Source organism: Papaver somniferum, chromosome 5, assembly GCF_003573695.1.
Source record: "Papaver somniferum cultivar HN1 chromosome 5, ASM357369v1, whole genome shotgun sequence".
Taxonomy (NCBI): Eukaryota; Viridiplantae; Streptophyta; class Magnoliopsida; order Ranunculales; family Papaveraceae; genus Papaver; species Papaver somniferum.
The window spans coordinates 64,680,200-64,705,667 of record NC_039362.1 but is presented as its reverse complement, the minus strand read 5'-3'; the positions used below and the strand labels follow the sequence as shown (position 1 = coordinate 64,705,667).

Below are 25,468 nucleotides of genomic sequence, written 5' to 3'. Positions count from 1 at the left end.
GCCAAGACTTGTCAAGAATGGCAAGGTACGCTTCAAACGTCCCTGGCACTCTTGACTCAACCGTGTACCTCGGCGCCTTGATCAGATCTGCACTCCTTGGGAGAGTCCTTATTACCTTAGTCGCCCAACCCAAGTCATATGCTTAAGCTGAGAATCCAAGGTGCCTCTCCCGGATGGGCTTTATTGACCCCAAATCTCCATGACTCAGGTTCCGGTGGCGGTGTAGCCTTTCCCTGAGCCATGCAACAGGTACCCCCTAATATGACGTACTTTAGGTCTTACATTTGCCTCTTGCGAAATTTTATTCGCGAACTAGGGTGTACGCCATAAAGGTTCGCCCCTTTCTTTTATGTCATTGTTCTGTGATTATCTCTGCGAAAATTTCGCACATCATGATCTTGTTTTGATATGAATAATCTTGCAATTATTCTTTCAGAATCCATAACTTCTCAAAGCTTCTTACGGATAATATCTTTTTAAGTACAACCTGTTCCATGGTCTGTCAAGTCTATGACCAACATCTCTACCTTCTGGATCCATTAATCTATAAGCTCTGTTCCAACTATCTCCTTAATGATGTAAGGTCCATCCCATTTTTTCGCTAATTTTCCACCATTTTCTCGCTGATATATTGGTGTCTTCGCAGAACTAAATCTCCTGGTTGAATTCGCGTACTTTGACACGTTTATTATATTCTCGGGCTAATCTTCGCTGATAATTCTCCATATGTTGTAAAGCTTTTTCTCTTCTTTCTTCTAATTCATCAAGTTTATTTAAGATCAAACCCGCACTAAGATTTTTCTCCCAAGCTTCTCTTTTTGTTGTCGGAATAACAACTTCTGTTGGTAACACCGCTTCAACTCCGTATGTTAAACAAAAAGGTGACATTCCAGTAGCTTCTCTTCTAGTTGTATTATAAGCCCATACTGCATTATGTACTTGTTCGCACCATGCTCTGTGATGTCCTTCCAATTTCTTCTTTAATATATCTGCAATTTTTGTTTGTTGCTTCTACCTGCCCATTAGCTTGTGGATACAAAGGAGTAGACTTTCCACATTTTATCTTGAATGCATTAAGTACATTTCTATTTGTCCTTCAAATTGTTTCCCATTATCAGATACCAACTGCAGGAATTCCGAATCTGCAAATGATATTTTCGAATATGAATGTAAAGATATCTTTGTCGCGAATATGTTGTACTGCCTTCACTTCTGTCCATTTTGTGAAATAATCTGTTGCGACTATTAAGTATCTTCTTTGTCCAGAACCTGGTAAAAATGGCCCCACAATATCTAAGCCCCACTTTCCAAAAGGCCACACACTGGTTGAAGATGACAATGGTGCTCCAGGTGCATGTATTTTCTTTCCATGCCGCTGACAATCTTCGCAACGTCTTGATTTTTTTTGCATCTTCGTGCATGTATGGCCAGTAATACCTTGCATTTTTGCTCTATGTGCCAAAGATCTTCCCCCTATGATTGCCAGCATCCCCACTATGTAACATTTTTAGCACTTTTTCTCCTTCCTCTCGTGTCAAACATCTGAGTGATGGTCCATTAAAGGATTTTCGGTATAGCAGCCCATCTCTTAATTCATAATTCGTTGGCGGCTTTTTAACTTGTGTTTCCAATCTATTTCTTGGTGTTTCTCCTTTCGCCAAATATGCATGAAGTTCCATTCTCCAGTCTGCGATATTGTTCGTTTGTTCTTCTTCTTCATTGTCTATTATCATCACATCCACTTCTTCTTCTTCTTTATTGATTGATGGTGAGAAGTGTTTGTATTTTTATGCATCTCGCAGTTGGATCTGTCATCATGCTTGAGATGAAAGCAAAAGCGTCTGCGAGTCTGTTATCCTTCTTGAAATGTGCCTCCATTTTATTTTTGGGATTTTCGCTGACAATTCTTCAACCAGCTTCTTGTATTTCTTCAAGGATGGTTCATTTGTAGTATACTCTCCCTTTATTTGGCGAATAACTAGCTGCGAATCACTAGTGATCCTGGCATTTTCTAGTTTCATTTCTATTGCGAATTTTAAGGCATGTATCACAGCTTCATATTCGTTTCATTATTAGTGGAATTCCAATCTGAATGAAAAAGCCATCTTTATTCCTTCTGGCGAAATTAAAACAATTCCAACTCCATTTCCTTCTCCATTTGATGATCCATCTACCAATATCTCCCATCTATTTGGTTCTGTTAATAAATCTTTTGGATCTCCGTGTTCTTCTTCTATATCCATCATTTCTTCTACCGCTTCATCTTCTTCTAAAGGAAATTCTGCCAAGAAATCTGCAACAACTTGTGATTTTGGTGAAGACAAAATTTCATATTTAATATCAAAGTGGCCTACTTGTGCATTCCATCTCTCCACTCTTCCTGATCTTTTAGAATTCTTCATCACTGATTCAATTGGTACTTTTGTTAATACCTTTATCTTGCGCTGTGAAATATATGCGGAGCTTAAATGATGCATAAACTAATGCTAAGATTAACTTCTCAATCTTTGAGTAATTCTTCTCGGCAGTATTAAAAGTTTTGCTAATGTAATAAATGGGTTTCTCCACTCCTGCGTCTACTCGCAATAACACAACACTTAATGCATGCGACGTCGTCGCAAGATAGATCAATAATTCTTCTCCTGATTCTGCTTTTTGTAAAATAGTTGTATTCATAAGATGTTCTTTGATCCCTTGAAAAGCTTTTTCACATTCATCAGTCCATTTAAATTTCGCACCCTTCTTGAGTATATCGAAAAAATATTTGCATTTGTCTGATGATCGCGAAATGAATCTCCCCAGCGAAGCTAGAAGCCCATTCAACTTCTGTACATTTTTATGTTGCTGGTGTTGGCATGTCACGAACTGCTTGCACTTTTTCTGGATCAACCTGTATTCCTTCCTTTGATACAATGTAGCCTAAAAATTTTCCCGATGCAACTCCAATAGTACACTTCTCAGGATTCAATTTAATGTTATACTGCCGCATTTGTTCAAAAATCTCCCTCAGGTCTTGTACATGGTCTTTAGCTTCTTTACTCTTTACTAACATGTCATCCACGTATACTTCTAATGTTTTGTGTATCCATTTTGCGAACACCTTCTCTACCATTCTTTGGTATGTCGCTCCCGCATTTCGCAAACCAAATGGCATTTTCGTGTAACAATATAAACCTCTAGGGGAAGAAAGCAGTATGTTCTTGATCTTCTTCAGCGAGAGGGATTTGGTTATACCCTTTGTACCCATCTAAAGACGATACCTATCATTTCCCGCTGCGGATTCCACCATTTGAGGAATATCTGGTAACGGAAAACTATCTTTGGGGCAAGCTTTGTTTAAATCAGTGAAATCTATGCAAATCCTGATTCCTTTGTTTTTCTTTGGGACAATGACCATATTCGCTATCCATTCTGGGTATTTAGCTTCTCTTATGATTCCCGCATCAAGCATTTTCTGTAGTTCTTCTTCTATTTGGGAATGGTAAGTTGTTGCAATTTTTCTTATTCTCTGTTTAAATGGTCTCACATTTTGTTAATCTCCAACTTGTGGCATGCAATTGATGGATCTATTCCCGGTATCTCATCCATGCTTCCTGCGAAAACATCTTTATATTCTCGCAAAGTTAACAGTTTTTCTTCTTCTTCCACATCCATTTTGGTTCCAATTCTCAATATTAGAGGTTCTTCTATAGTCCCAACGTTTATTTCTTTTGTTGGTTCTGCGGCAGTGTAACTGGGTTTAGGTTCTCCCATTGGTGTTGGTTCTTTATTGTTTTCACAGGTCCTTCTCCTTCTTCCGAAATTTCGCTGGGTATTCCTTTGCCTTCTTTTGCCCTTATCATATATACTCTAAATTCTTCTTCTTTCTTTGCTTCCTTTGCCAACTTTCTGCGAAATTGTTTCTTTTTGCTTGTCCTTCATAATGCTTTACTTCAATTTGATGACATAATTTCGCATTGTCAACATCTCCTCTGATTTCACCTATTCCATTTGGTGTGGGGAATTTAATACATTGATGCAACGTTGATACTACAGCTTTTATCGCATGTATCCATGGTCTTCCTAATAACATATTATATGGCGATTCCATATCCACCACGCACAGTGTTACATGTGTTTCGATCTCAAGTGGAATTCGTACCACTATTCTCCTTTAGGTTTTGTTGTGGATTTTCCAAAGCCGTGAAAAATATGTTGAACTGGACATTTCTTCATCTTTAAATCCCATTCCCCGGAATGCATGATAAAATATTATATCCACTGAACTTCCTGTATCGATTAAAGTTCTGTTCAATATCCATTCTCCGTGGATTTTGTGTTGTCTCCTTCTCTTTTCGCGTAATAGGCACTGTAATAACCAATGGAGATGTGTGGTTCAAATTTTCTTTTGGTATTTCTGCCGCCATGAATGTAATTTTTTGCTTTTCCCAATCTTTCAAGGGTGATGTCTTTTCTACCGCCATAACCTTCCTTCCTTCAAAATTTCGTTTATGTATTCTTCCTTTGATGTTTTCATGGAATTCATTAACCATCGTTTTTGTTATCATATTACACTCCAATCTTTTGTCATCTTCATTAATTCTAATCATCTTTCTTTTAACTGGTTCACTGATTTATTTAATCACTTTCTTGATTTGAATATTCTCAACAACAATCTTCAACTTTCGATCTTCAATTCCCTGTTTCTAGCGCCATTATGTAGTTGCAGGAAATCCTACACTACACCCCTCATATGATTTCATTATTATCAACTCATTTTTAGATTTACACTCTTAATTTTATTGATCAATCTTTGAATTCTTACAAGAAAAGATAAAGGAATCAAGAATGACTCTGCTCTAGACTTTCTCTCTCCTATTTACTTGTTTCTTACTCAAAAAAGATCCTCCCTCCTTTACAACTGAACGACTATTTATAGGGAAATACATAGTGGATGACAACTAATCTGTCCTTTATTTTCGAATATGACTTGCGACATTCTCGCAACCTTACAAATCTTAATCTCGCAAACTCTCTAATTTTCGCAGGACCATCACATCTTTCTCATGATTTTAGCTGACGTCGTTTATTATATCATTTCTGAAATTGTTCTGCGACGTTGTTGTGTTGTGTTGTTTATAATTTTGCTAAGATATTATTGTTGCGAGATTCTGATCCTACAAACAGTTAACCAAAAGGTTAGCCATATGAGCATTTCATATCAACCATGTTATTCTTCACCGTAACTAGTTCAAATGACTCAAATGAACTAGTTAGAGAGGTTTTCAATTGCAAGGAAATCTTATGTAACTACACAAGACACAATTGAAGCAAAGATGATTTGATTCACTTGAATCGGTTCATGAACTTTTATAGCCACGGTTTGCAAACTGCAATCCTTAGTCTTTTTAAAGTTTAAGTTCAGAAATCATCTTCAGATATATAACCTTCTTAAGTTCACACACTAGGTTCGAGGACTTAAGCAACCGGACAGAGTTTACAAACTCCAGCAGAAAATCTCAGCAAGAGACCTTCCGCCGGTTCGCCGACTGGGTTAGCGGACTGGTACTCACGCAACTAATTTGTCAACTCCAGCATAATTTCTTGGGATGAGAAGTTCGACAGTTCGCGGACTTGGCAACAAGCCATTCTTCCGATTTCTCTTGATCAACAAAGTTCGCAAACTTTGGTTCAAGGAATATGACTTATACATAAATGTGTTTCCATAAAAATGCTTATGTCCATCATTGGTTATGTAATCTAAACTATCATTTCAATCATTGAAACATTCTTAGAGGACGTTATATAGTTGTTACACCATTTCTCGTCAAAGCAATTTTCAAGACGATTGAAACATATCATGACTTTCGTCACTAGGTAAAGATAAACTTGGTCGACACGAAAAGCTTACCAACACATATTTCGAGATATAGATAGGCGAGGTATACTCGGCTCGAAATACCAAATTTGTATAATCTAAGTCTATATATATATAGTATACGACTTTTTGTCTCAAGAAGTAGGAAAAAGAGTGGATAGACTTTTGAGTGACAGATAAGTTCAAGTATTCACATACCTTTTTGTCGAGAAGTTCCACCGGTTCCTTGAGTAGTTCTTCTACTTGTATGATGAATCGCCATGAAGTCCTTGAGCTCAACTATACTTTCCATCCTAGTCCGAGACTTAGCTATAATAGACTAGAAATCAAGACTTATAGTTTTGATCACTAACATTGACAAACATGCTTGAGATAACAACACATGCGAGTTCGACCGAGCAATGCTCTAACACCTAGGTTAAAGGAGAATCGACTCTAGTTTGCGACTAGGACACAGGAAAGTGTCGGGAATAGGTTTTCCAGTTGCTAGAGTTCTCCCTGATATAGTCTTTCTAATCAGGGTTGCTTTCAATCAAAGATAAGATAGCTTAGTACAAAGCATTCAATATTCACCGTTAGATGAACTCCTGGTTTTAGATTCAAGCTAAGTCTGCTTAGAAATAAAGAAATTAATCTCTACCTTTAGATGGTCTTAGATTGTTACACACAAATTAAATATACTTATATTTAGATATGGGTTACCATACCTAAACGTGTATATTGAGTTGGATCAATAACAGTTAACCGAAGTTAGCCATATGAACACTTTTGTCTTAGTCGTATTCATCTAACACTTCTAGATCAAGAATGAAGATCAATCAATTATGATAGATAATCAAATGAATCTAATTGTGTTTCAAATAGAGTTGTTCAATTATTCACTATCTCATAAAAATATATATGAACAAACTGAATCGAAATCGGTTTGATTCGTAATCGCACAAAGTACTTATACAAGAATCAATTCATGAACATTAAGCCACGGTTTGCAAAGATTACATTCCTTAAATCATAAATGTTTTAGTTCATGAGTATGAGAATTAAACATAACCGATTTTTAAAACTTCACCACTATGTTCGCAAACCAGGTACGCGAATGACAACTCCAAATCTTGGCATAGTCAAGCTGTTTGCAAACCCGGTTCGCGAATAACTGTTTCGGACCCAACTAAGGTAAACCCGTTTGCACACTAGGTACGCAAACAAGAGTTCTGTACCTTCTCTGGTAAATTCATTCACATACTAGGTGCGCAAACAAGAGTTCCGAACCTGAGTCATCACAATACAGTTCGCGTACTAGGTATGTATACCTGTTATATGTATCCAGACATCGATAATTGTTCTAAACTCTCATTTCAATAATTGAAACATCCTTGGAAGACTACAATGGTAGTCTCACACATACCATTAGCTTCAAGTAATTTTCAAGTGATCGAATGATCAATACGAAACTTCCCGAGCTAACATCAAATACTGTCTCACACAAATCATATAAGATGTTCAAGGTAATTTTCACATGATCATCTTTTGACATAATATTTAGTTTCCAACAAATAGATTGTTTCCAACTAAACTCATCAAGAATACGATGAACATAGATAAAGCAAAAAGCTTCCAACACATATTTGGAGAAATAGATAAGTGAGATAAACTCAACTCGAAATTATCAAATGTGTATAATGTAAAAGTCTATGTAGTTATACGAATTAGTCTCATTAGAAGATAAAATAGAATAAACTTCTGAGTGATAGATAAGTTTTAGTCTCCACATACTTTTTGTTGATGAAGTTCCTCCAAGTTCCTCAGTAGATCTTCTTCTTCAATCGGTGAACGCCATGAAGTCTAAAGCTCAATTACACATTTTATCCTAATCCGAGAGATAGCTATAAGTATACTAGAAATCAAGTATATAGTTTTGATCAACTAAACTTGACAACCAAGCTTGAGATAACGATGCTTGCGAGTTTGACCGAGTAGTGCTTTAACACTATCTGTCTCATTCCGTATCCGAAGTTTAGATAACCTCAAGGATCAACAAGAACAAGATCCGGATACACAAACTATCATGTGAAAGATAGTATGACCAGGCTTCATGAATCCCAAAATGAAGTCTTCAAAGTCGCAACATAGAATATAGTTCTATAAAGAACCTAGGTTGTAGATGACGACTCTAGCTTTGCAACTAGGACACAAGAGTGTCAGAGATTGAGAAATCATGTTGCAAGAGTCTCTATGTTTATAGATTTTTAGGCTCTAGGTAGCTTTGAATTCAAGCCAGGTTAGCTTGAGATCCAAGCAAATAGTTTCTTAGTTTAGATAAAATTCTTATTAGGAATTCATGTAAGCTTGTGAAAATTTCACCTTGAAATTACACAAAAGAATATGCATGATGGTGCTGGGTTATGGAACTGTGCATAATGATAGTCCATCGTGGCAAGTATGCCTTTGAACTTACATGCACATAATGTTGTTTAATAACACTCAAGACTACATATTGATCCACAAACCCAAAGTGATTTAGTGAATAAAGTTGTCTTAAAAGTGTCTATGAGAGTTGTAAGAAAAACGAACATAGTCATATAGAGTAGTTTGTGAAATTTTGCTAATATCGAAATTGTATAGGTTTGCAAACCCAATTTGCAAACCACTGGCACTTCGTGAAGTTAGGCCCTAAGGGTTTGCATACTGGTTTTGCAACTTGGTAGTTCTCGAAGTCGGATTCAAGGGGTTCGCAAACCTATCCACATTCCGTAAAGGGTTCGCGAACCGGGTTCGCTAACTTCTATAGTTTTTGGAGCTTATATTAACTTAGGTCATACATACAAGTATGTGTACCTTGCGCCAAACATATCTATTTTTCTCATAATTAATTTGGAACATTCTTAATAGCCATAGGCAGTTTCTCTTGTTACTTGTGCAATTTGTAAATGATCAATTTGAAACAAATATAGTTTTTGAACAAGAAATTATTCTAACTAAGATTTCTAAGGATTTATTAATATCTAATAATTTCGAGAGTTTAACCAAGACAAGCTTGAACTCGATTTTTTTTTTGTAATATTAAATATACTAAAATCATACTATATAGTCTCATAAGAAAAAATTGTAAATGTCATGAGTAAATAGGATATGCCAGTCTTCGCATACCTCTTGCTGATGAAGTTCTCAAAAATGTCTTCATTTGTTCTTTAATCTTCAATCTTCGAGGGTTATTCAGTGATGTTTGATACTCAACCCTCAAACTCTAATTCTTGTCCGAGACTTGATTTTAGTAAACTAGTAATTAAGATATAGTTTTTTACATCTATTGACAACAAGCTTGGGATAGCAAAATTTGCAAGTTGACCGAGTGATGCTCTAACATATGAAGCAACTGAATTGACAAAAGGTTCTTTTAGATAATTTATTGATTTGTGCGGAACTGATATAAGGATTTGTTGTCCTCATTTACATCAGCAAAATGGATAGACAGATAAAAAACATAGACAAGTAACTGAAATTGGTAACACGTTCGTTTTCAATGCTTTTCTTTATTCTGGTTTGATTATTTCTTAGTTGTTGAATTTCTTCTGAATAGACTTCCCAGCAAGGTTATTGATTACAAAGCTCCATATGAAGATTTATATCATTCTAAACCAAATTATTTTTTACTTAAAGTATTTGGTTGCTTATGCTTTCCAATTTGGTTTCCTATAAGAAGGACAAACTTAATCCTAAATCTATAGTTTGTGTTTTACTGGGATATATTGTTCATCATAAGGGTTACAGGTGTTTGGACTTAAAGACCCATAAGATTTATGTTATTACCAATGTAGTGTTCGATGAAAATAAGTTCTCTTTTGCTAGTAAATCTATTTCTTCTGTCAGTTCAAATGTCCGTTCAACATCCTTTCTCAAATTAATATGTTTGTTTACTGTCAAAATACCTCATTAAACAACCCACTTTGCCATCGGTGGGGGGGTGGAGTGGGCAGTTGACTATATGCTCAAACTAAGGTTCTATTTTGGAAAGATTCCATTAGCCAGATAATATCCATGAGCGTAGCCCTCAAACATAGGTGATTTATGAAAAACATCCATGTCATTTTGCGAACCCTAAAGACAAAAAAAAACATGTCAGTCCAACAATCATAAGTGACAACAACTTCCAAAATAACAATTGGTTTTGGGTGATGACCCTTATATTAACCTACCAAAAAGGTTCGATAGGATTGCCACACCAAAACATGCTACTTAGACTACCTAACATGCCCGAAAAGCTCATATTTTCGTTTTGCAGTAGTATTTCTCTAATATCTGCTTCAGTTGGTTTTCTAAAAATATGGGACCAAAATGATTAATTATTATTTCGCAAAACAATGAAATATACTTATATGCAGTTGCTTTGTCCATACCAATGTACTCGTCGAAAACCGCTAGATACTCATAACCTATAATTCTTAGGACTGCGGTAATCTTTTGTTTAGGACTATGACCTTTACGATTTCGTGCATCAAACTGAATTATAGGTTATACATGGCAAAGTTGATCAATAATGTTTATCACCAAGTGTGGGCCTGCAAAATCGATCCTGGAAAATTTGTTCAGAATACAATTGGGAAGAAAATAGTTACGCATCAGCTTTTGATGGTAAAATTCCTACCCTTGAAACGTATATGCTCTTGTGAATATCTGGAGCTCTTGGTATCCACCCTGATGTAATTGCAACATAATAGTTGTCAGTTGTCTATCCTCATCTGACTCATCATCTAGTTGTTGCAATATCTGAATTTACGTTTCTTGTTCTTCATTAAAAGTATTAACATTCAGTTGAATCTCTTCATCATATGCATTTATTAGTTATGAAGAAAATAAATTAAGTAAATGAAGAATTTGTTAATGTGAAAGTTATATAAAAAAGTTAGATGAGGCTGAAGGGGGTGGGGAGTATATATGGTAGGGGACATTGTCCTGGACAATGATTATGTTACTGAGCGGTAAAAACTGCATTGAATGGACTCTGAGCCACTTAGTATACGATAGACACCAAACCTTTTAGTGACTAGTCTCATAGCAAAGGAGGACATTCCCATCCACCTGGATATGCAAATTCCCAATGCGCATAAAAACAACCTTGGTGCTGATCCTGGCAAGTTACGAAGGTTGTGATCGCAAACACATATCCACGGGTACATAAGGGTGACGAGCCTCGTCCTTGTTTAAAACTAAAATATATAAACGTAAATACCTTTTGTTTTTTCTTTCTTGATAAAACTATCCTTGATATATATTTTAAGTGGATAATGAACTGTACTAAAATTTTTTTTTGTATAATGAAACTGATTTAGCATGTTTTTTTGGTGTGAAAAACATCAATTCAACCTCCTTCTGGGATTGAATTAACTAAAGATAATATTATAGATGTGTCGGAAACGAGATCCCAAAAACTTTAAAAATACCGTCACGAATCAGGAAAATAGAAGGTGTTTATTTAATTTGACTGTATGAAAAACATTAAAAGGAAAATAATTAATCTATAATTAGTTAATATACAAAAACAAACAAATGAGATAAAATGAAAAGTTTTATAAAAAAAAAAAAAAAAAAGATAAAATGAAACAAGATAAATGGGATTTACGGTTATTGTTGTTGTAATGAAAAAGAACAATAAATGAGTGGGGGTGGGGAGCAGTGTTTTAATTTCGAAGTAGTATTAAATTTGTGTACCCAAAAGCAAGGAAGGTGGAGACTGGAGAGAATCTAGAAATGCTGCTGCCCCTCCTATTTCTTAACCTTTACAGTTCCTTCCTTCCTAAAATATTCCAGAAATAAATAACAAAAAAGATTTTCAAACTACAAGAGAAGTGAAGAAAAAAAGAGATTCAATTAAAACCAAAAAAAAAACAGAAGAAGAATAAAAGGAGACTAGATGTTGACAAATATCATGTCACTGTTGTTCATACAAGTTTGTTTGTCATTGTGTTGTAGATTTTCTTATCTGGGATCTCTCTCTCTCTCTCTTTCTCTAAGCTGGCCCAGTAGATCAACAAACAAATCTCTCTATTAATAATAACTTTTCAGAATTCTCTTTTCTTTTCTTCTTATACTAAGATAGAGATGATATGATGATGAAGACGAAGATCTAATTTCATTTTTAAGGTTCTTTTTTCTTCTTCAAATGGTGTTACTCAAATTCCCCCACCTTGTTTTTTTCGCTCTGTTTCATTAAAGACTTTGAATTTCAGTGGTTGAAGAGATTCTTATTATGTAGATAGTTGATTGATTGAATTCAGAAGAAGATGTGGGTTTGAGGTAAATAATAATTTAGATTCTGGGTTGTCTTATTTTTTATTTGCTTTTTTTGGGTTTTGTGATTTAAGAAAATTGGGATTGGATTTGTATGTTTGTCTGTTGGTTTAGAAGAAAGAAAGATAAACACTTTATTTTATTTATGTTTTCATTATTAGCTTTTTCCTTTTTGAGGAAAGGCTTCTCTTTTCTTGATGATGATAAGAAAATGGCAGTCAGTACTATCAGAATTCATTGTCTCTCTTAATCTCTTGTATTAGAATTTATAATCTCTGTGTAGGTTTACAATTGGGGTTTCTCTATAGATTATTAGACCTAAAATTGGTACTAAATTGAAGCTGCTTTTAAGTGTTACATTGGTTGAATTTCACTGTTTGTGTTGTTTCATTTGTTAACAGTAGTGCAATACCTTTGATGTTTGTTTTCTTTGTTGAGTAAATGTTTGTTGATAGTGTGCAATTCTTGGGAGTTGGCAGGGAATGGGAACAAAAGTCCAGTGTAAAAGCTTCACTCCGGCATTTCACTCTATGTGGGATCTTAATGAGGATGCAAACAGTGGAAGTTGGCCTGTGTATTACGATGATAAAGTCTTGAAGAAAGAGCAGTACTACAACTGTTACATGGCAGGGTCTAATATGGATAATGGATATTCAGATTACGAGAAACAAGTACTGAAGCAAACAATACTTGAGCATGAAAATGTATTCAGGAAACAGGTACATTTTGTTTTAGTTTTCTTTTGCCGAGCTAATAAGTCTTACTATGTCCTGATAGAGCTTTTAAGTATGATTTTCGACCTTGTCTTTACCTTTGTTTGTTATTTTTTTGCATAGGTTTATGAACTACACCGGCTTTATAGAACACAAAGGGAATTAATGAATGAGTTTAAAAGGAATGAATTACACAAGTATGTGAGACCAGTGGAGGTATCACAGTCAAGTAATCAATTTTCAACTCAAACAGCTTTAGAAGGTGCTAAAAATACCTGGCAAGTACCAAGCTTCCCCTTCATGAGCCCTACTTGCAGTAGACCCTCCATATCAGGTGTTGAGAGCACGCAATCTCCAATGTGCTTTATAAAAGATAGTAATTTGTCTGTCACCCCAAAGGCAGTACAGGATGGGAGTTTTACTGAGGAACGCGAGTTATTGAATTCCAAGTCTAAACAGGTGGGGAGAAAAATGTTTGACCTGCAACTTCCAGCATATGAGTATATCGACAGTGATGGAGAAGATGGGGAAGCAAAGGTTTCTCAATCATCTGCTATAGACAATAAGATGTCTCTTGGTGGTGGAGTGAATTGCCAAGGAGATGCTTCAAGGTCTGAATCCCATGTATCAAACAGAACTGGATTGGCTGATTTGAACCAACCCATACAAAGTGAGGAAACAGTGTGCCCATCTGCAGTTAGTTTTCTAGGAACTACTGCTACTCTCTATGGGAGGAATCAAGGAGAGGAGTCGCCTGCAAAACCAAATTACTCTGGAGTCCCTCGGGATTATTTTTTTAATGCTCGGAAAGACAAGAGTAGCGGGTCTCACCAAAATAATACACATTTGGAGAATGAGGGAAAAAGAGAAAAACCATATCAGCTTGAAGCAGGTTAGTGTTCTTTGTTTATATTGCCCTGAGGTCTCAAAAATCAAAAATCAAAAAATCCAATTTGTTTGACCTTTGCGAATTTTTACTGTTTTACAAACTAAATGAAGCAGCCAAGCAGGGTTCTTTAGCCAGGGAAATGAAATGAACCATTAAGCATGTTACCAAGTTTCTTATTTCTTTTTTCCCAATGTAGTTTGCCTCGGCACAGTAGAATTATTCTCTCAAAACAAATTATACTCGTATTTGGCCAAATGGCTTTGATTCGATGAGTAACTTGGATTGAGAAAATGATCAGTTTACATTACTTGGATTCAACTGTACGATTGGTTTTGTGATATTTGCTAACAGTGTTTGTTTTCATGTGGTCTTCTCTGTGTACAGGACTAAATAGAGGAAACTTCGATTCGTTTCATTTACAGAATTTGCATGCACAGTCCACTTCACCAAATGTTGATCCTAATAGGGCTCATGAATATCCAGCATTTTCTGTATCTGACACTTGCATGAGACAGCCATGGAGAGAAAGAGCAGTTTGTGGCTTAGAAATCCCTGAAAGTAGTCAGAGTCACTACAAATATAACTATTTGGGATCAGTTGTTGAACCACGAATACCCACTTCATATACATGTGCTTCTCAGTCTGAAAACAACTCTGAATCTTCTTCAGTCTCTTCTTGGATAAAACCCATAGATAATGTTCATGAGAAGTCAGTAGAGGTCAGAACTCTCCCATGCTTAAACTCCTATTCTCCATATAGTAACAGTTCCAAATTGTCAGTCCAAAATCCGGTGGTTAATGGAAGTGGATGGCATTTTAGTAACAACCCGAGGCCAATATCTGGAAGTGGAAAGGAAAGCTACTCCAGGAATGGTTTTTACCACGGTTCGCAGGCAGAGTACAGTGCATCTAAGGTTCCCTTCCCTTCCACTCGTTTTGATTTCATTAATGGTAGTATTAACAATAATTCAGCTTCAGAACACTCTGAAAATCGCATCCCCACAAAGTATTTTAGGGGTTCAGAGTGCTTGGATGTAAAGTCTATGAATGGTGTGAATTTGAATCTGGCTGCTCTGAATGGGTTTCAAGATGGAGCAGTTCGCCGACATGATCTTGTGATTATTGATGGGGAGCGTGAGAATGAAGACCGAGCGCTTGGGTTACCATGGCTGAGAGCAAAATTTGCAGGTGAAAATGGACATCCAAATAGAACAGGAATGAATTCGTCTCAGGTTACCACTAAAATAGTTGAAAAGGGTAGTGGTCCTATGTCGAGCATGTTTCAAAATTTTAATTCTTCATCTGCTAGTAACACTTCAAGTGTAAGGGTGGGTGACTGCCCAGATAGTAGAAGGATTGGTGGTTTTCCCATGTTCGACAAGTCTCATATTTCCAAGGACCAGAAATTTGTTATACCCCCGTCCAAGTATCAGTGTTCCCCAAAAGGGAAGGAGATTCAGAATAATGGGAAAGTTATTTTCAACGTCGACTTGTCCCAAGTGCATGTGAAACCGGAATCTAGCTCAAGGCTGTCATTACATAATCTGACAGGATTAGACTTAAACTGTTCTGGTTTTGGAAATGATTTTAATCTGAACTTATGTATAGGCGAGGAAGAGAATACATCTGTGCCTCAGTTTCCAAAACCAACAGTTAAAATTGCAGTTGAGATAGATTTGGAGGCGCCAGTAGTGCTCGACACTTTGGAGGGATGCACTCTGGAGGGTGAGTGTTCACTGAATCAACCGGAGAAAAATGTTGAATCATCGGCAACCAATAAAGACCCACTAAAGGCACTTGAAAGAATTGCATCAGAGGCTATAGTCTTAATTTCTTCATCGACGAATTTTTTAGAGAATTCTGCACTGAAGTCATCTGAAGAGTCTCTCAAGGACTGTCTGGGTTGGTTTGCAGATGTAGTATCTGGCATGGCTGATCTTGAGATTGAATCGAGGCATAATGAGGAATCCTCCTGTGAGAGTGATTACTTTGAGACAATGACATTAAAACTGACCGAGACAAAATTAGAAGAGTTACCCTGTCAGATTTGGGTACCCGAAAATCAAAAAGAAGCGGAAACAGTTAATTGTCCAATGCTAACCCGGCGTCGAAGAGGACAGTCAAGGAGAGGACGACAGAAAAAGGATTTTCAGAGAGATATCCTTCCAGGTCTTGTTTCTTTGTCTCGTCATGAAGTGACTGAAGATCTTCAAACATTCGAAGGCTTGATGAAAACAATGGGCCACTCTTGGCAGAGTAGTTTAACTAGAAGGAACACAGGTAGAAATGGATGGGCACGGGGTAGGAAACGGACACAGGGTTCAGCTCCTCCTCCAACGGTTATATGCTCTCCGCCAAAAGAGCAACCAAGCAAGGTAGAACCCGGGTTTGAGGAGAAATGCTTAAAAGGATGGGGGAAAACGACTAGACGACCGCGAAGGCAGAGACTTCCAGCTGGTACACCTCTTCCCGTGTAACTCTTATATCACATTTAATAGGAAGAGCAAATAACCCTGCACAACATATAGTTTCGGAGATATTGGTTGGAGGGAAATGAACCAAGTTTCATTTGCAAAGCTCCTCTGGAGGTTGACAGAGTAGATATAGAGTAGGTATGGGAGTGATGACCTCCTCTCCTTTGTACATTATCTGCCCTAACATTTGGGTGTTCCGTTTATCCTGATTGAGTTCTGAATTTAGTTAACAGTCTGTATAAATGTTGTTTCATTATTTCCTCTTATGATAAATTGCAAGATGTCTTCTCTCCTTCAAAAATTTCTAATTTTATTTCGATGCAAGCGGGATTTAGCGAATTGCTAAACACCCCTAGGATTTCACACCGATTTTTTACCGAGTTACCAAACACCACAAGAAAGTACATGATTCTTCTGACTATATAATTCCTGCAACCAAATCACAAGAATTTACATGATTCATCAGATTTTATAATTCCTGCAACCAAAGGAGACTATGAGCAGAAATATAACCTTATTCTTGGATATGTAGTTTTGACTTTTGAGTAAGGTTTATTTTGTTGACCAATCTCTCAAATTTGATTGGTGGTGCATCAGTATTGATTAGGATATGCCGTACTTAAAAAACTCCTTAAAAATCATACTGAGCAGAATATATTATGGTGTCTGCCTGGGGGACGCTCCAATGTACAACCCAGACAAGAAAAAGAAGATTTGTTCCGCAGTGACTGTCCCCACTGATCACGCTATCTATCTATAAATCTTCTTTTCTAATAAAGTGGGGACCAATTATTTTCTCAGAATATCAAAATCTTAGGTTAGGTTTCTCTCCTATTTCTAATAAAGTATCTTTCTTTTTCCTTTCTCTGATTCCTCTTTCTCATTGCTGCTAATGGTGTACGGCTTTGACAAATGTTATCCCGTTCAAGCGGGTTTCTTTACCGTTAGATGATCAAATCAACGGTTAGATTCACATTCAGGAAAGGACCCACCACTTTCAAGAAATGACCCATCGTTTTTCCTAAAGAGTTCAAAATTGTTTGATCTGGGTTTTAACGTGATCTAACGGTAAAGAAGCCGCTTGAGCGTGATCTGAGCGTACCAAACTGTGTAAGACAAAACAAATTTTGGTAAGGGATTGGTACACCCCAAACAAAATGATACCCCTTTAGCAGCCATGCTCTTTCTTTCAGGTAAGTGTGTGTTCATTTGATTTAACGACCTCCTTCCCAGCGCATCCAAGTGATACACCATCTCCAACAAGCAATCCCTAACTTCTCTTTTGTTCTTACAACCGTTCTATTAGCTTGCCGTATCTGATGATACAACCCCGTCTCTCCTGCACTGTATGTGTTTGTTGACACTAATTTAAGATTTTCGGTCCATCCATATTACCAAATATCATTTTGCTATTTGCGGATACGTACTGTATCTATGTTGTGTCCATGGATGTATGTGTAAGTGTTTAATTTATACATACATAATTTAGTATCTTGAATAATATGATAATCACTAGTATGTATGATGGTATTAGAGATGTACCTTTGCCATTGATGTTGATTGCAAGTAATCCTCCAAGATCACAGAATACCTTGTAGAGCTTCTTAGTTTCTCCTTCTTGACCTTTTGTGTAATGAATTAATAAAATTCATGAACCAATAAAGATGGTTATTGAGTTCCTTTTATAGGTAGAAGGGGGACCAAGGCTCATAGATTTAGAATTAACATTCAATCTCGACCGTCCATCAAGGAAGAGGGAATATGAAAGGATCCCAAAATTGTAACCAACATATTTAGCAATATTCATAATTAACCAAGTTATCACATGGCCCAAGAGGATATTTCTATGTGTAGAAATATTCTTACACTCTCCCACTGGTCCATGTGATAATTTGTATAATGGTTAATCGTAGAAAACATAAGGGCCGCATAATTGCTAAACAAACTTTAATGGTTAACATAATACCTTGATCAAGCAAACTACTCATGCGAGTCATAGCGGTGGCACATTGTCTTGTTATCAACATGTTCCCTTCCATGTACCACAACACAAACAACTTACTTAATCAGGCCTTAAATAGGGATATCTTAATGGTCCAATGATGTCTTCAAAAGAAAGACTATTTCTGTTAACATTCATCCATTCACATAAGTGTATACTAAACATGGATACAGAAATAGTCCAGAACGACATTAATAAGATCTCAAGAAGTGTTCATAGATAGGCACATAAATTAGCTGAATTCAATAATCAATTACTACTACAGACCCAAGATTTTAATCTTTTCTTAAAAAGGTCTTAAAAGGTAATTGTTCAATAAGTGCATCTCCGATGCAATTGTGCTTAAGTAATACATGAACAACTATTGTTTCCGAATTGCTTGATTCACGCATATATATTCAAGGTTCATGTGTTTTGTTCCTTTTGTATCATATCATGCTTTAATGCTGCGAAGCTAAGACAGTAAATTTCAGCAATGTGGAGACGAACCTTAAGGCCCCAAGTCTCGCATGCATATATAAATATTCAAACTTAATTTTGGGACTAGTAGTAATAGATTCTTTCTTTATAGAATCCTTAAATCCACCAAAATTGAGGTTTGAAAATTCAATCAACTCTAATTGGATAGGATAAATAATTGTAAGACATAATTCAAGATTAATATCTCAAAATTCTTGATAACTTTCCTATAATTTATTCTTCATTTCTGGCATTTAGTTAATATATCAACATCTTCTTATATGTTCCATATCAGAATTATAAGACAAAATGAAGATTAAATTTATATCTTGTATCCAACATGAAACAAAATTTGTTAAATATGTTATTATCTCTAAATTCTTTAAATATTTGATATGTGCTTTATATGAGAGCTTTAGTAATCCATATGATATGTATTATCACATGGTAATCTCCATGATATCTTTTATTTCCAAAAAAATATAGAGATATGCATAAAGTCAAGATCACTACTCGTAAGTAGTATGTCTTAACATACAAGACCTAGAGTATAAATTTGTCCCACTGATCTTGAGGTATATGCATAAATATGTAATAATTTCATCCAACACTAGAAACATTTATAGTTTTATTGAATTTCATATACCATTAATGGAAGATGCTTAAATTTCATACTTTGATTTCTAAAATTTGTAGACTAAAATTTATCATTAATAAAGACCATCTTCACATTTAGTTAATGCAACTCTTAGGTACTGAGCTACAAATAACACTATGCCAATTCTGGATAAGTCTTTCTTTGACATGAGAGAAAAACTTATTTATAATCAATGCATCATTTCAGAATAAAACTTTGGCTACAAGTCTTGCTTTATACCGTTTAACATTGCTATTACAGTCGTGTTAGGTCAGAAAGACCCACTTTCATACAACTGATTTTTCCTTTGAGCAATTAAACAATATCCGAGACTTGACTTTCAACCATTGATTTTCGCTCAGATAACATCAATCCATTAATCAAAATTATTACACATAATATTTGTGAACCGGAAACCGAGTCTTTTCCATTTCATATCAAAATGAAATAATTCTTGTAAGAAAATTACTGAAACAACATGAATAACTTCCTTCCAATCTCTTTTGAGACCTTCTTGATACCGATTAATGTTGTTATCAAAAAAAATCTTTATTGGCAGTAGTTATATTATGGAGTATTGAATCAGTAATTTGTGGTCTTTCATTATCTATCATTTTGAAAATGAGAAGATTCACAACATCTGTAAAAGTCTTAGATAAAGGGATTATTATCGTGGCTTCTCAAACAAATATATCCATGTACTCCCACATATTAATGCCATCACCAATGAATTTACATTTTCGGTTTCAGTAAATATCATCATATTATGGATAAAACATTAAAATATACCCTTGGATTATTTAGGAAAACCAATGAACCAGTAACAGTTTTCAAATCCATTCTTGAGAATGTAAGCCCTCAACTCCAACTGAACAACCATAACTTACAGGTAGTTTGAACTAGGTTTCCATCCTTTCACAGTTCAAAGTGCGTCTTTGAAACTGCTTTACTGGAAATCTATCTAAATTACACAGTTGTAGAAAGAACAAGCATTCACAAATGTATAGCCATTATGCATGGCTCATCATGCTTCTAACCATTTTCATAAAAGTACGATTTAGCCTGTTGATATGCACCATTATGCCAAGGATATGATGGCCTTGTGTATTGAGCAACAATTCCAAACTTTTGGAGATACTATGCAAAAGATTTAGGATATATCCTGTTTTTCATACCTTTCACAATATTCACCACCTTTGTCAGACTTTCTAATTTTAACTTTATCTATAATTTCCTCTCAATTTCAATAATGAATATTCGAGAAAACATCCATGGATTGAGATTCATAATGCAATCGATAGATTTACACAGTAACGCGAAAAATCATCAGGTGATAAACAATTTTATCTTCCAAAAATTGAACCATTAAAAGTCTACAAAATAATCATAATCAACAATTAATAAGAACAGAAGATGAAATGTATAATAGAGATAAATGACAATTAAGCTTACAATAGTTTCATACCTTCAATAAGATTCTCCTGTGGGTAAAACCTATTCAAGGAACAATGTGAGACATGAGAAAACATCAGTATATATTTTACCTTCTCATCCACACAACATTATGTTTGTTTAATACCACAACTAGAGTCACCTGTGGGTGAATCAGGCTCTAAAATGTATTAACAAACTCAAATAATTCTAAATATGTTCCTCCTAATCTAATGTGAATTGTAGTCATCTGTGGGTGGCTATTATTTCACATTTATATGAAACCTTTAGATAACTTTAATGTTTAATGAAACGTGTGAACCAAGACCACTTGTGAGCAGCATTGTTCTAATCGTTAATTCACACTAAAAGGACTCAAAATACACACACTTACATGATAAAAGTTTAGTATCAGTGTGGTGATAACTAAACAATCCAGCAAAGATATACAATTGTAAATACCACACTAACTTATCACTATGATATTGCACAGTCCCACTCAATGATATGTACATACTTGATCTGATCATAAATTTAGTCGATCATAGACAATTATGAGTATCCCTAAAACATTAATCACAACCATTTATTCAAAAGCATGTCATATATAAATTATGAAAACATCAACACCCCTTAATTGAAAAAATCCAAACACGGCAAACCTTTCTTAACCCAAAATCAAGTATTAAGTATGTTTCAATAATGAAATCTCATTGAAGAAAAAAATTTATTTAATGCATCACTATTTCAAATGCAGGTTTGAAAAACAAATCGTGATGAATAAGGGATATAGTGTGGATTAAAATGCAATGAACATCATATAGTTTCACAAATATGAAAGAATTTATCCAAAAATAAAACCTCAATTTTTTATAGAGGATGCAATAAGTTTTAGATAAAACGACATAATAAAATATTCATGAAAATATGAAAAATACATAATGGGTTAATCAACTCGATAATGAGTTAGTAAATTTTCTTTTATGCATTTTATCAGAAATAATAAAGAATTATGCAATATTTACTTAATCTTGACCTTTAATTTTATCTCTAGTATATGCAATCAACATTATAGCATTCAAGTTAGAAAATGATGAGAAATGACACTAGGTGCCCATTAAGGCATAAAGTGATTCAGATCCATAATGTATAATCAAAAATCATATCCTTTAGTGTCTTCTTAAAAATGTGAACTCGAATCACCTGTGGGAAATTATTGTTCTAATGTATTTAAGCAAAATAATATTATAAGCACTTTGGATATGGGTAAAAAAAAAGTTATTTTAAATCACTGTGATGATTGCCAAATTACTTAAAAATAATTCCATTAATATAATAATTCAATGATCGCTAAACCTTACCTTTATAGTTCGGCGAATTCGTGCTTACAATAACATTATGATTACTGCTAAGATAAAAATTACTCAAGCATCATTGTGGTGATAGCTAAAGAGTGTCGACATAATAATCTTAAGCACAATAATCTTATAATCAAACAATCAACATCGAGGAAGAATAATGAAATATGCGAACACATAAACCATTTCATAATGCACACACAAATTTAGTGATGTAAAAAAATTGATCATAAATTTTCTCATTAAATCATTCAATAAAAAATCGTCTTAGGTTGCGCATTAATATTTTCAATAAGGCGGAAGCATATTAATTATTGGTTTCACTTGTGATAATGTGGTTTTATAATAAAAAATTCAATAAGAAATCGTTTTAGAGTTTCGATAAAACGGAAGCATTATGGTTAGTTACCATTTCATTAAGTAAAAACCCCTTAATAATTTTTTAATTTCTTAATACTAGAATAGGAATTGGTTTCAATTACAAACCGATTTTATTTATTGGTTGGTTCCATATATAAATATAAATTATCATTAGATTAAATTTGAACCAAGGGAAGAAAATATTAACCCATTCAGATCACATTTAAACCAAAATCAAGCCAACAGTCAAACAACGGAAGTCAAATGGACAGTCAAAATCAACAGTCAAACAATCATCAGCAGAAGTCAAACAGACGGTGAAAGTCAACTGAAGTCAAATAGACAGTCAAAATAGTCAAGAATTTTAAGAGTTTTGAAGTTTTCCACTTCATGTCAAACAGAGTTAAGCCCGACTTTTGAAAAAGGTCTCAAACATAATTATTTGGTCTGCATTAAGTTAATTCCAAGATCCATAAGACAACAAAACTTTATGTAAGTCGTACGGTATATAATTGAAGATCAAGAAATGAAACTTGCATATTTTTACTTGCATGAATCAAATCAAAAAAGTTATATTGATCATGAAACACTCACATCATATCACCATGTTAAGAATCAAATCATAACAAGTCATGTTATTTATTTATTTTAAGATCATGAATCATTCACACATGTCATCAAATTTTAATATAAAAATGGTTTTTTTTCATCATTTCTTAATAATTCATGGTATATAAACATACATGATTATTAGAAATTAAAAACAGACATGGTGATGGATCCAAATCAACAAAACAATTGCATACAATCATCATGGAAGATCATGGAGTTCTAAACCAAGCTCTAGATGCCAAATGTAAGTTTTTAATTTATACATACATAATTTAGGATCTTGAACAACATGATAATCACTAGTATGTATGGTGGTATTAGAGATGTACCTTTGCCATTGATGTTGATTGCAAGTAATCCTCCAAGAAACATGTATCACAGAATACCTTGTAGAGCTTCTTAGTTTCTCCTTCTTGACCTTTTGTGTAATGAATCAATAAAATTCATGAACCAATACTGATGGTTATTGAGTTCCTTTTATAGGTAGAAGGGGGACCAAGGCTCATAGATTTAGAATTAACATTCAATCTCGACCGTCCATCAAGGAAGAGGGAATATGAAAGAATCCCAAAATTGTAACCAACATATTTAGCAATATTCATAATTAACCAAGTTATCACATGGCCCAAGAGGATATTTCTATGTATAGAAATATTCTTACAGTATGTTGATATGTGCTGTCATTCTCCACGGTTTCAGAACCCAGGATCATAACGTATTTTCTTTATGTGTAATTTCAAGGTAGATTTTTCACATTATCATAACAATTTCATATAAACTGAGAAAGTGTTTGTTTGGATCTTTGACCATCTTAAATTGACTTCAAAGCTACCTAGAGCGTTGAAAATCTATAAATACAAAGACTTTCGTTACTGCATTTCTTAATCCCTATAACTCTTGTGTCCTAGTTGCTAAGCTAAAGTCGTCCGCTATAGGTTTCCTCTGAGAAAAATAATTAGGTTGTGACTCTGAAGACTTCACTTAGGAATTCGTGAAGCCTTATCGGACCATCGTTTACCTGATAGTTCGTGTATCCGGATCTTGTTGATCTTTGAGGTTCTCATAATCTTGGACCAGAAAGAGATAGATATAAATCGCAAAGTTCTCTTCGTCTCAGACTTTGTGATTCCTCAAGATAGATATCAACTCTTCTTTGATTTGTTTGGATTGTTCTTGAGAGGTGGTTAGTAATCCAGGATTTTCAGCTTACTGAGTGTAAGTGTTCCGGATCCGTGAGGCTTGTTAGACTTTGTCTACTGCAAACAAATTTGCAAACCTAAATTAAATAAGGTTCTAGAGGCATGTAGGAATCAAAAGTATTCACCGAGGGTGAAACAACTATTAGGATGTTAGGACGTCAGCTAAGGGAATCAAGTGCGTAAACTCTCTCAAGGTTCAAGGAATTTAAGGACACGATTGCAGCTGAATTGCTTGTAAGGTTAATTTAGCCTCAACTACATTCCATCCTGAAGTCTATGCTAGTGTTTGTAACATTTTAATACGATGTGGTGTTCAAAGCTGGACGAGGTCCCATGGTTTCTCTGCAAGTGAAATTTTCCTCGTTAACAAAATTCTTGTATGTGCACTTTTTACTTTTCCGCATTAAAATTTATTCTTTTCATTTTAAAAGTACTACATGGGTTCATACTCCTATCAAACGAAAAATATTGGTGGTGTACTTGCTTTTCTTTTTTGAAACTCATTCAAAAATTTAGCTAGTCGGCTTAAAAAAGTTTTAGACAAGATTATCTCTTCGAATCAGTCATATTTATTCCAAAGAGACAGATAGTTGACAATATTGTGATAACTCATAAAATCTTACATAGCATGCAAAATAGTAATTCAAAGAAGGCTTATCTTGCGTTGAAACTTGACCTTTCTAAGGTTTTTGATAAAATGGAATGGAATTTTGTCATGCTTAAAAAATTTGGTTTCGGTCAAAAATGGTGTGATCTTATCTTTGAATATATCTCCACTGTTGAATCCACGGTATTGCTGAATCGTATTCCTGGTACTGCTTTTAATATTTCTAGCGGTCTTCAACAAGCTGATTAGAAGGATTATCAAGATTATTTGCTCATGCAGAAAGTTAAAACATGTTGAATGACGTTAGAATTGATAAGAATTGTTTGTCATTTGTGGACCACGGTTTTATTTTTTTTCTAAAACTGGTTTCGGCCAAATTAGGAAACTAATGAACATGCTGGATATTTTTAGTACCTCTTCAGGATAGACTACAAATTATCATAAATCTGGTGTGAATTTTAGCAAATTTGTCCATAATAAACGTTGTAAGATTCTGGCTAAGAGGATTAATTTATAGTTAAAAGAATTTCTAAGGATGAAAAAATCTAGGAACACCCTTTTTAATAAAAGTGGGTTTAAATTTTG

General features: G+C 34.8%; 1 protein-coding gene across 1 annotated transcript; it reads left to right on the top strand.

Moving 5' to 3' along the window:
* Positions 1-11,580: 11,580 nt before the first annotated feature.
* Positions 11,581-16,519, top strand: LOC113281741. Its single transcript, XM_026530563.1, has 4 exons — positions 11,581-12,148; positions 12,622-12,861; positions 12,979-13,747; positions 14,129-16,519. The coding sequence occupies exons 2-4, from the start codon at positions 12,625-12,627 to the stop codon at positions 16,219-16,221; spliced, it is 3,099 nt and encodes a 1,032-aa protein (XP_026386348.1). The 5' UTR covers positions 11,581-12,148; positions 12,622-12,624; the 3' UTR covers positions 16,222-16,519.
* The last annotated feature ends 8,949 nt before the right edge of the window (positions 16,520-25,468 follow it).